Here is a 12,123-nt window from a genome sequence, read left to right as displayed (position 1 = left end):
GAAGCACAGGCAGGTGGGAGGGATAGCTCGTTGGTTTGAGCATTGGCCTCCTAAATCCATGGTTGTGAGTTCAATCCTTGAGAGGACCATTTAGGGATCTGGGGCAAAAATTGGGGATTGGTCCTCCTTTGAGCAGGGGATTGGACTACATGTCCTCCTGAGGTCCCTTCCAACCCTGGTATTCTATGTGATATTCCCTACTGGGGAATGTGATCTCACATGCATTGGCTCTAGTTCTAACACACCCGAAAACATAAATTTTACTAAGGTCCCAATACAGCAAAAAACTTTAAGCATGTGAGTAGTCCCATGGCATTCAATGGGACTACACACTTGCCTATGTTAAGCATGTACTTAAGTGCTTGATTGGATCAGGTTCTATTTTATGCAGAGTTTTCCATCCCACTAGGGTGAATTAGTGTGATTCTGATGTCTCTGAAAAGAAGCTCTTTCTTTACTTCCTATATCTGGTGAGTCCTTCAGTTAGGAGCCTGTGTTTCCCATGCATAACAAACAATGCTGGAAAGGAAAAAAAAATTCAGATAAGAAGTTGTTTGGAAAACTAAATTAAGAGGACCAGTAGGAAGCAAAGGAGAAAAATGCACAAAATGGTGATGAAATATTTGTTGCCTTTAATGTCTTTTTCAAGTTTAACCAAGGTGCCACAAGTCCTCCTTTTCTTTTTGCGAATACAGACTAACACGGCTGTTACTCTGAAACCTTTTTTCAAGTTTGTTCTGCTGAAGTAGAAATGTAATACTGAATATTCTTGCACATATATGTAATTATTACATACCCACGGCAAATATTTCCAATTCAAACGGAGATAAATACAAATGTAGTAGAATGTTTATTGGTGTGTGTGTCTGTGTCTACATACATACTTCCCCCAACACATCTGATAATATATTTATTGATATATATGAAAGGTGGTTTCACTTGTTCAGTAATTCTCTGATCAAGCCTTCCGATCAATTAACAGGCAATATAGAAAATTCTTATAACATTATTGGTTCCAGGCATTTATCTTAGAGTACTTTTGCTGATACATTTTAAAGGGATGTTATTTTGGAAAATTCTGAATGTCCTGCTTTTTAAAAGTTATTTTCCATGTTGCAGCTGCATCAGTAAGTGGTTCATCAGAGGATATTCTCTAGCCATTCATGTTTCTGTTCTAGGTTTTGTGTGATATGGATTTTAAAGGAGGTGGATGGACTGTGATTCAGAAAAGAACCGATGGGGTAATTGACTTCCAAAGAAATTGGTCAGAATACTTGGATGGATTTGGAGATCTTTCAGGTACTAATTTAATATGTTAAAGAGATAAATGTTCTACATTTTCCAGATTCTAAATATATTTTCTTATTGTAAGAAAAAAAGGGCTTTGGACCCAATCATGATGTCCTAATGCTGATGACACTCTTGTGATGACCCCGCCTGGGATGCAACCTAGAACTGGGGTACCACTGAGTCCTCTGTCTCACCAGCATGGGTGCCCTCTCACCCTGTGCTACTGGACAAGCTGCAGACCACTCCAAGTTCTGCACTCTCACAAACCTTTACACAGGCAGGGCCCCACCCAGCTGCAGTTACATGAAGGCTTCTCCTCAGCTCCACAGCCTGGGACTCCAGAGCTGTACTGTCTTGCCCTGGTTGAAAGCCTGACCAGTATAAATTTATTACCCAGTCTGACCCCCCACCGCCCCCGAATGTGGAGAGGAATGTGTAAAAGCCTTTGTTAACTGAGCTGAGGTTTTTCCTCAAGCACTTCACTCAAACCACACTGTTTTTATGTAAAATATAAATAGATTTTAAGTGATTATAAGTGATAGGTGTACAGATCAAAGAAGATCACCTAGGAAACAAACAAAAACACAATCTAAATTCTCTGAACTGGATAGGATTTGAATCAAGCAGTGTCTCACTCACCCTGTTAGATAGTACAAACAACCCACCAAGCTTCCATACAGAGGCAGGCTTAGGGCCCCCCTTCCCCAGTTCAGTCTTTGTTCCTGAGGCCTTTTCAGGTGCTGTGTTGTAAGAGGAGTGAAGCCAATTCCTGATGTCACTTCCCCCTTTTATATAGTCTTCCAACTTACTGGAAAGATCCTTTGCTGTGACATATGTCACACAGTCTCCCTTGAGTATGTGCTATCTCTGAAAGTTTGCATTGTATGCCAGTGGTGTATTTAGAGTTAGTGAGGCCCTGTGCGCAGCTTCGTTTTCGCCCCTCCCCCTGGGACCCAGCCAAGAAAAAGAACATTCTCTCTTATCTCCCCCTGTTTTTCATTCTTTTTTCCTTCACTTTCCTGCTATATTATAAGTAATAGGAAGTAAATGAAAATAAAGTGAGGTACCTTGATTGTTTTTGTAGTCTAACCTTTTTTTTCCACAGACCACTTGAAAATTGCTGAGGGTCTCAGCGGACCGCTTAATGATCTTCCCAAATGTTGTTTGTACCGTTAGCTAACTATTGTCAAGTGCTTCGGATAAGAGTGCTTTATAAAAAAAAAAAAAACCTAACTTTTCCTCACTCCACCTGAATGGAGTTCTTGGACCACAGTTTGAGAACTTCTGGTCTATATGAAAACTTTAATTTGCATTATGCTAATGTGAAAAATGTGTAAAAATAAAAAGTATAGATGATACATGAATGGAAAAATAAAAGTTAAACTTCCTCTGAAGAAACTTATTAAATTTGAAAAAAACAATTATTTGAATAGCTTTTTCTCTACACTTTCTTTACAAAATCATCAATTAAGTCATTGTAAGTAATATTTTGTAAAGATGCATTTTCAATTGTCAATATTGCCAAACTTGTCAAATGTTCCTGACTCATCATATTTCGCAAATAATTTTTAATTCGTTTCAATACAGAAAAAGAATGTTCACTAGAAGCATTTGTGACCAGTATTGTTAAAAATATTTTCAGAATGGTTTCTATATTTGGAAAGGTTGCCTGCAAACCGTCACGTTCAAGTCTATACAAATCAGCTGGTGATCTCAAAGCACAGACCTCATCATTTTCGATAAAGTGAAACATTTCATTCATTTTATCTTCAGAAAGATTTGTGTCTATGTCCTCTGGGTAGAATTCATTTAATTTTTTACTGTAGTTGCTTTTAGCATTTTCATCCATACTTCTGTCAAAAAACATGCAAAATAAAACAGTTTTTTATTTCATTTTTCATTAAATTTGCAATGATTTCCAAAACAGTTGTCTCTAGACATTCAGAAGTGTGGGATTTTAGCGGGACAAAACAAAGAAATTGCTCTACAACTTTTCGATAAAGTGAAACATTTCATTCATTTTATCTTCAGAAAGATTTGTGTCTATGTCCTCTGGGTAGAATTCATTTAATTTTTTACTGTAGTGGCTTTTAGCATTTTCATCCATACTTCTGTCAAAAAACATGCAAAATAAAACAGTTTTTTTAAGAGATTCATCTCTACTCTGCAATTGCACTATTATTGTGTCCCAAATAACATTGACGTCTCAACGATGATCTTCTCTTTCCCTTTTAAATTGATTTATTTATCTCTAGTTTCATCAAAAAATAACTTCCTGGGGTTTTTTTTACGCTTCTCGTCAGATATATTAGAGGAACCTATATTTTCTGTTCTGCTTCCACCAAGCTATAGTCATTTCAAACTACTATGACAAAACTTTTAACTGAGGCTAACAATTGTGCAGCATTCATTCAATCAATTTGTATCAACCTTTTGCAGCAATTTGCTGACGGCATTAATTTTTTGAAGTAAACGGTTCCACAAAAGACTAAAAACAGCAATATCATACTTTTCAAACTTTTCTGCTAAGGATTTTGCTTCAGTTTTCATAGGTGGTTTTTCAGAATTTGGTGTGACTATGTCTAATAAGGTTTTCTTTATATCATCATAGCTCATTTTCAAAGCCAAAACAGCATCTGCATGAGCAGACCACCTGGTGTTACAAATTCTTTTGACTGTCAAATATTTCCATTTGCCTGCTCCAAGCATGATTGTAGCATACTCCACCGATGTGTGGCAACCAAAAAAAAGGCATACACATTATGAACAAAGTCAAAAAAATGTGTAATTCCCTCACAAGATTTGGCTGCAGCATTGCAGATTAAATTTAAGGAATGGCTGGAACATGGTATGAATAAAGCAGATGGGCTTTCATGGTTCAGTCTTGCCTGTAGACCTGAATATTTTCCTGCCATATTTGCGGCATTATCAAAGCTCTGCCCACGACAGTGTTTGATGTCCAAACCTAAATTTGCAATGATTTCCAAAACAGTTGTCTCTAGACATTCAGAAGTGTGGGATTTTAGCGGGACAAAACAAAGAAATCGCTCTACAACTTCACCATTGCCGGTCACATATCTTAAAATTAATGTTAATTGGTTTACATGACTCACATCTGGTGTTGAATCAACTATTATGGAATAGTACTTGGCATCCTTTACCTCATCAGTGAATTGGTTTCTGAGCCGCTCTGCCATTATAGTGATGAATTCATCGTAGGTTTGGTGCATTAAAAAGTTGGTCTTCCCTGAGCCACAATACTGATAATTTTTCAAATGTTCTTTGAGAAAATCATCAAATTCACTAAGATATTCAAGACAGGGTAAAAAATTACCTTTTTGATTTGACAGTGATGACTCAGTCCCAAAGATGACAGGAGTTTGATTGTGGCAACAACACGTCTCAGCACTTTCCTCCAATAAGCACACTCCTTTTCAAACTGAGCCGACAACACAGAATCAATTCTTCCAGATAATTTACACCTTTGAACGAACTTACACATAGCATTAATATGAGCTTTGGGAGTTTCATGATCAGCAATATGTCTTGCAATGTTTCTCCAATTAGAGTGCCTGTTGACGAATGTTTGCTTTCCTTTACTAGGGTTAGGGAATAATTTGCAAACATAACAGGAGACTGCCTTACTGGTTTCCGAAAAAACCAACCAATTTCTCATTTCTGTCATCCCATTTTTCTTCATCCTCAGAAAATGGGACTCATGAAGACCTCTAAATTGTTTTTGTCCTCCAACCTCATACTCTTTTCTCAAATTTTCCATATTACCTACATTTTTTGGTTTATTTTCTAAGAAATATTCTGTCATATCCAATGAAACAGATTTTAGCCAAAATGCAATGTCTTCAGGGAAGGTTTCTTCCCTTACTTTGACAAAATTACCAATATTTTGTGGTTCCATTGTCACTTCAGAGTCCACTTGTTCAACTTTTGCAGTCGTCGTGGTATCCCCATAACTTGGCAAGTGATCAGATAATTCAGATGTTTCCTCGCCCATACTTTTTGATGAATGTCCACTATTCAATACTTCAAGCTTTTTAAAATAAAATGACAAACTGTCTTTTTGCTTAGGTTTGTCTTCTTGCCTTGCCTTCATTTTTTTTGCATTTTTGACTGCCAGACTCATAGTGTCACTTCATTATTGCTAAAAAAAACTGACCTTGATTTTAGGCAGATTAAAAATGTCTGAAAGATCCAGGGCATAGCCACAGGTGGTCCTGTGTGGGCCGTGGACCACCCAATTACGTTTAACGCCAGTAGCACTGGAACATTTTTAATAGCAGGGGTGCTGAAAGCCAGACCCCTGTCCGCCCCAGGCACGGGTCCAGATCTGGGTATGGGCCATGGGGCGGCAGCAAAGCCCTTTAGAGCCTTGGGTGTGGGGCGGCAGCCGGAACCCTGGGCGCCCCGGACACAGTGCATGAGCAGAGCCACCATGGGGCTGGAGAAGGTGACACCAAGATCTTCATGGCTGAGGACAGCTTCGGACACCCCGGCAGTCCTGCGCTGGCCAGCCTGGAGAAGCAGGCAGAGACCCGCGTAGGCTGAACAGCCACCTGAAGGCAAGGGGCGGGGGCACAGTTCCATCGGCAGCCACCTGAGCACCCCACTGTCTCCGCACGCTGATCTCTGTTCGCCTCCCTTGGCAGCTGGGTCTTGCAAAGTAGGCGGCTGCCTATACCCCTTAGCCATCGTGGCCGCGCTGCAGCCCCAGTGGCCAGGCTTGGGCACCTCCCTGTCTCCCCAAGTGCCCGGGTGGTTCTGTGCCCTTAACAATATGTTTTATCTTAAGTGGTGTGGGGCGGCAGCTGGGACCCCGGGCGCAGGGTGGCAGCAGAGCCCTGCATAAAATGTGGGGGTGCTGCAGCACCCCTGTTGTTGGGGGCCCCGTGCCATGGCATGGTATTTTTTGGGGTAAATCCTTTCCTGTTATACACAGTTCTTGAGGTAATCCTTGTGAGTGTTTGTATTCTCCTCAGTGAGACAGCCATTTTGTTTGGCCTTTATATTGTTGTATCTGAAAGGCTGCTTGTGAGTGTTCCCAACCTCAACATGTTTCAGTGACACATACATAGCGAAACTTCATAGCTTCATATACAGTGAGAGCACATACAACTTAACAGGATATTAATGTTCAACAGATTAAGACTTCTAAAATGATATCTCACAAGGCCTACTTTGTACAAAATATATCACAATTATGTATTAATATGGTGAATTTGGGGTGCCGAGTGTCTCTTTGGGGCACACACTGTCACAACTCCCACTGAATTCCATGGGATTTTTAGCTGCAAAAGGGCTGGAGGATCAAATGTATTCCCCCCCCAATTCATTTCATACTTAAAAAGGCTCTACTGTTTTTGCTCATACACCGTTTTTTTTCTCCTGAAGCAGAGCTGAGGCCCTGTAAAATTTCATCCCAATAGCAGCAAGTTTCTGAAAGTTGTGAGCAAATGAAAAGATCAGAAAATGGAAGATCGCTAAGGACAGATCCTCCTTCAGAGGAGTACCAGGTCTTGTTAAAGGCAGGAAAGCTCTCAATTTTTCAGCTTCAGAAACCATCACAACCCATGCTGGCCAAGCTTTCATGGTTTGAAGCTCATAAATGCATCAAACCTCAAACACGTTCTCATCAAGATGGTTTGAGATTTGATGCTGCTCTAACATTTAGCAACGTTACTGTTAAGGTTGACACTGGATTATGTGTGGCCAAGCAGACAATCCACCCGATTTTTTGTACACCTGCAATGTATACTGAGGACAGTTCTTGCTTCTATATATATATGTGTCACTGAGGCTATGTCTACACTATTGGCTAAATGGGCACCGCTGCGATTGATGGAGCAGTGTTGATTTAGCGGGTCTGGTGAAGACACACTAAGTTGATAGGAGAGCGCTCTCCTGTCAATGTCTGTACTCCACCTCCCCGAGAGGCGGAAGCTATGTCGATGGGAGTGCATCTGAACTAGCGTAAATTAGGTCAACTAACTGCGTTAGTGTAGACCAGCCCTAAGTAAGGACGTGTGTGCAGGAGAATCCAGTTCATGGATTTTCATGATGAACTAGAGAACCTTCTTCTCCTTCCTAAGCCTTTTAAGTAAGTATGTTCCTTTCAACCAGCACAATATTCATTACTTTTGGTCCAGGAAGGGAAATAGAGTAGGGAAAATGGAAGAGATAATTTTGCTTCTATAGATATTTTTTACAAAGTTTATTTGATTTGTATTTTCTTTATTTCACAGGGGACTTTTGGCTTGGACTGAGGAAAGTGTTTCTTATATTAAATCAGAAAACAACAAGCTTTATGCTTTATGTGGGTTTAGAATCTGAAGATGACACATATGCCTATGCATCTTATGACAACTTTTGGCTAGAGGATGAAGCATGTTCCTTTAAAATCCATTTAGGCCGTTATTCAGGAACTGCTGGTAAGATCACACTCCTAAGTATTAAAATAAGTCTGTCTAAAAAAGGTGGAGATGATGAAATATTAAGTTAGGATAATATGAAAAATGTCCATTTCTAATTTGTGTTTTTCTATAAAATAAATTTCTGCGCATGATGAATTTTAAAGCTGTGAAAGTGAGTAACTGTTAATGTTATGGTGATTGGTTGGACCAAGGTTTATTTTTTATGTAGGCATAATCCCTCCCATCCCACCCTGTCAAGGTTCCTTCCCCACTCTGAACTCTAGGGTACAGATGTGGGGACCTGCATGAAAACCTCCTAAGCTTATTTTTAGCAGCTTAGGTTAAAACTTCCCCAAGGTACAAACTATTTTACCTTTGTACTTTATCGCTGCCACCAAACGTCTAAGAGATATATAGCTGGGAAAGAGCCCGTTTGGAAACGTCTTTCCCCCCAAAATCCTCCCAAACCCGCCACCCCCTTTCCTGGGGAAGGCTTGATAAAAGTCCCCACCAATTTCCATAGGTGAGCACAGACCCAAACCCTTGGATCTTAAGAACAATGAAAAAGCAATCAGATTCTTAAAAGAAGAATTTTAATAGAAGTAAAAGAATCACCTCTGTAAAATCAGGATGGTAAATACCTTACAGGGTAATTAGAGTCAAAACATAGAGAATCCCTCTAGGCAAAACCTTAAGTTACAAAAAGACACAAACAGGAATCTATATTCCATTCAGCACAGCTTATTTTCTCAGCCATTTAAAGAAAACAGAATCTAACGCATATCTAGCTAGCTTACTTACTAAGTTCTAAGACTCTATTCCTGTTCTGTCCCCAGCAAAAGCATCACACGGACAGTCAGAGAGAGGCTTTGTTTCTCCCTCCTCCCAGCTTTTGAAAGTATCTTGTCTCCTCATTGGTCATTTTGGTCAGGTGCCAGCAAGGTTATCCTAGCTTCTTAACCCTTTACAGGTGAAAGGGTTTTTCCTCTGGCCAGGAGGGATTTTAAAGGTGTTTACCCTTCCCTTTATATTTATGATACACCCCAAGAAGGAATTTGAGTAAATTCAAGTTAAGTGTGAGATATATAATGCAATAAAGGTCTGATTCTTTAGTTGCTCTGGGCTTGAACTAAAGCCTACTGAAGTCAGTGAGAGTCTTTCAGATGTTAGTCACGTTGTTTAATGGACTACTGGAAGATGGTTTGATGCCATGCTGATGAGGGTGAAAAAAGAAACTGAATAGAGCAAATCAAGCCCAGAGTGTGCAGAACTTCCATTGATATCACTGGCAGTTCTGTAAAAGTAGCAGATGAAATCACAACTTAAGTACTTGTATCGAAGAAGAGTTAAGGCAATTCCAAATGGGTAAAGGTATTTCAATTTTCTATTAACAATCCTACAGTACACTTCCTCTTATTTCAGACCTTCCCCCCCCTCACATTTATTAAAATGTATCAGTATTCCTCCAAAACTATACTGATGGTTGCTCACTTCTCTTCACACATTGTCTCTCTTGGTAGCCATCAGTAGACAGTCCTTTGTCTTTTTAACCAGGAAATATTACTACATCAGGTTAAATGTACAGGACTGGTTGTCAAGAACTCCTGTGTTGTAATGAACATAGTTTACAGACTGACTCTCTCTGGGGCCCGAAGCTACTCACAATGGACCAGATTTCAAAAGTGATCTCATATTTTAGATTCCAATTTGAAACAGTCCTCACCTGGAGCTGTGGTTGCTCAGCACCTCTGAAAACCAGGCTTTAGCTGTCTAAAAATGGGCACTCAAAATTAGAGGCCACCATTGAAAATCTGAATCACAACGTCTTTTTTCTGACAGCTTTCAGAGTAGCAGCCATGTTAGTCTGTATTGGCAAAAAGAAAAGGAGAACTCGTGGCACCTCAGAGACTAACAAATTTATTTGAGCATAAGCTTTCGTGAGCTACAGCTCACTTCATCGGATGCATTCAGTGGAAAATACAGTGGGGAGATTTATATGCATAGAGAACATGAAACAATGGGTGTTACCATACACACTGTAACCAGAGTGATCACTTAAGGTGAGCTATTACCAGCAGGAGAGTGCAGGGTGTGTGGGGGGTGACCTTTTGTAGTGATAATCAAGGTGGGCCATTTGTCATTACACAAAGTAAAACTATTTCCCCTTGTTTATTCCCCCCCCCCCCCCAGTTCCTCAGACGTTCTTGTCAACTGCTGGAAATGGCCCATCTTGATTATCACTACAAAAGGTTTTTTATCCCCTGCTGGTAATAGCTCACCTTAAGTGATCACTCTGGTTACAGTGTGTATGGTAACACCCATTGTTTCATGTTCTCTATGTATATAAATCTCCCCACTGTATTTTCCACTGAATGCATCCGGTGAAGTGAGCTGTAGCTCACGAAAGCTTATGCTCAAATAAATTTGTTAGTCTCTAAGGTGCCACAAGTACTCCTTTTCTCTTTTTTCCCGTTTCCCCATTTTTTGTTTCTATCTTTCAGGACAGAAAGCTCTAGATTACATGCATGCTAAGTTCTTATTGTTAGAAAGCCACAATCTGTTCTGTCTCTTTTCAACTTCTCCAGCATTTCTCAGTATCCCTCCTGGTTTCAGTTATAACTATTTCTTTCTCTCCCTCTCTCTCCAGGACATAACTCTCCCTCTCCTCCTCTCTCTCTCACACACACAATTGTGGTGTCATGCCACAACACATCACCCTGGATGTTTGAAGAAGCACAGCTTTCTAACAAATGAGGATAAAAAAGGCAATTTATGCATTAATTTAGAGGGCTTTGTTTTTGTACAAAATAATTATCTTAACGTCTATGGCAGTTTCTTTCTGGTCTGTTTCACTCAGGTGATGCATTTCGAGGATACAGAAAGGAAGATAACCAGAATGCAATGCCCTTCAGCACATTTGATGTAGATAATGATGGATGCAACCCAGTATGCTATCTCCAAGAGCAGCCTGTGAAGAGCTGCAGTAATTTCAGTGATAACACTGGCTGGTGGTTCAATCAGTGTGGCCTTGCAAATCTCAATGGTGTTCATCGTTTCACAGGAAAGTTTCTTGCAACAGGGATTCATTGGGATACATGGGCAGAAAATAATAAACCAATCAGAATTAAATCAGTTTCAATGAAAATTAGAAGAACCTATAATCCATATTTCAAATAGCAGCCTATTAGGATAGAATTATAGCTCTTCTAGCAATTATACTGGTTGATATATCAGCATAATCTTAAAGATTCTCACTTGTAGTTAATGCAGTCTTATGAATTATTTTAACTATTTACATGCAGTACTACTTAATCAATTTTATTTCCATTATGAAATTATGCCTGATATTATACTACTGTATGTCAGTATAGCTCAGTGGGTTAGCACCCTCACCTCTGAATGAGAAGGTCCTACGTGTAATATATATCATATGAGCACAAGGCTTTTATCATTCATTAATCTCTATTCAGCTCCCTCTTATGAAATTTCTCAGAACTGGTGGCAGCATTTTAAAACACACGTCTTTGCATTTCACATTTTTTAAAAATAATAAAGTGACAGTAATGCTGACTTTTGAAATTAGTTTCTCTGCATATCTGAGTTACCAAGAAACAATCAGAGAAAAAAAAGTATTATCAGTAAAATGCAGCAAAACACGTTTGTCATTAAGATAATTTAGAAAATTTCTTTTATCTGGCATAAATTTCCAGACTCCTGCAATCCTTATTTAAGCAAGACTCTCATGGACTTCAATAGAAGCCCCATTAGGGTTAACAAATGAGTCCTTAATATGTAAAACAGATTTAGGGCTTTTGAATGGCCTAAATTATGAATTCACTAAAAATGAATGCATGCACGACATGCATGATCACCAACAGAACTTGTAGGAATTTCAAAATGTCTTTGAAATTGTAATTTTTGGAACTATGGACTTGATCCTGCATCTCTCGTTCTATAGAAGTGCCAGTTATATTAAGTAATCTGGATGGTTTGTATTTTTTTCTGTCAGTAAAAATGCAGGCCTATCAATAAAAATATGAATATTGTCAGAGCAATTGTTGTTTCAGAGTCTGGCATCCTTGTTGCACAAAGTATATGTCCCTATTTCATCCATCTTTTGCTTCAGTTTTAGTCAGGAGTAACTGTCATAAGCAATGTTGTAAACCTAAGAAGGGTGTCTATGGGCCACATTCTCCACTATCTTGCACCCTGGGTTATCATTTACATCTGTAAAAAGTAAGTGTAATGTATGGAGGTGGGGGGTGAGAAAACCTGGATTTGTGCTGGAAATGGCCCACCTTGATTATCATGCACATTGTAGGGAGAGTGGTCACTTTGGATGAGCTATTACCAGCAGGATAGTGAGTTTGTGTGTGTGGTTTTTGGGAGGGGGGTGAGGGGGTGAGAG

General features: G+C 39.5%; 1 protein-coding gene across 3 annotated transcripts in view; it reads left to right on the top strand.

Moving 5' to 3' along the window:
* ANGPTL5 (angiopoietin like 5) overlaps positions 1-11,762 on the top strand; it is a 35,644-nt gene extending 23,882 nt beyond the window's left edge. For all 3 annotated transcript variants that reach the window (XM_073338051.1, XM_073338068.1, XM_073338060.1), the window contains 3 exons: positions 1,179-1,299; positions 7,548-7,733; positions 10,573-11,762. In XM_073338051.1, the coding sequence (XP_073194152.1) occupies positions 1,179-1,299; positions 7,548-7,733; positions 10,573-10,892 (627 nt within the window). In that variant the 3' untranslated portion in view covers positions 10,893-11,762. The remainder of the gene's footprint in view (positions 1-1,178; positions 1,300-7,547; positions 7,734-10,572) is intronic.
* The last annotated feature ends 361 nt before the right edge of the window (positions 11,763-12,123 follow it).

Source organism: Lepidochelys kempii, chromosome 1 (genome assembly GCF_965140285.1).
Source record: "Lepidochelys kempii isolate rLepKem1 chromosome 1, rLepKem1.hap1, whole genome shotgun sequence".
NCBI lineage: Eukaryota > Metazoa > Chordata > Testudines > Cheloniidae > Lepidochelys > Lepidochelys kempii.
Note: the sequence above shows the minus strand (reverse complement) of the source record. Positions and strands in the feature narration are given on the sequence as shown.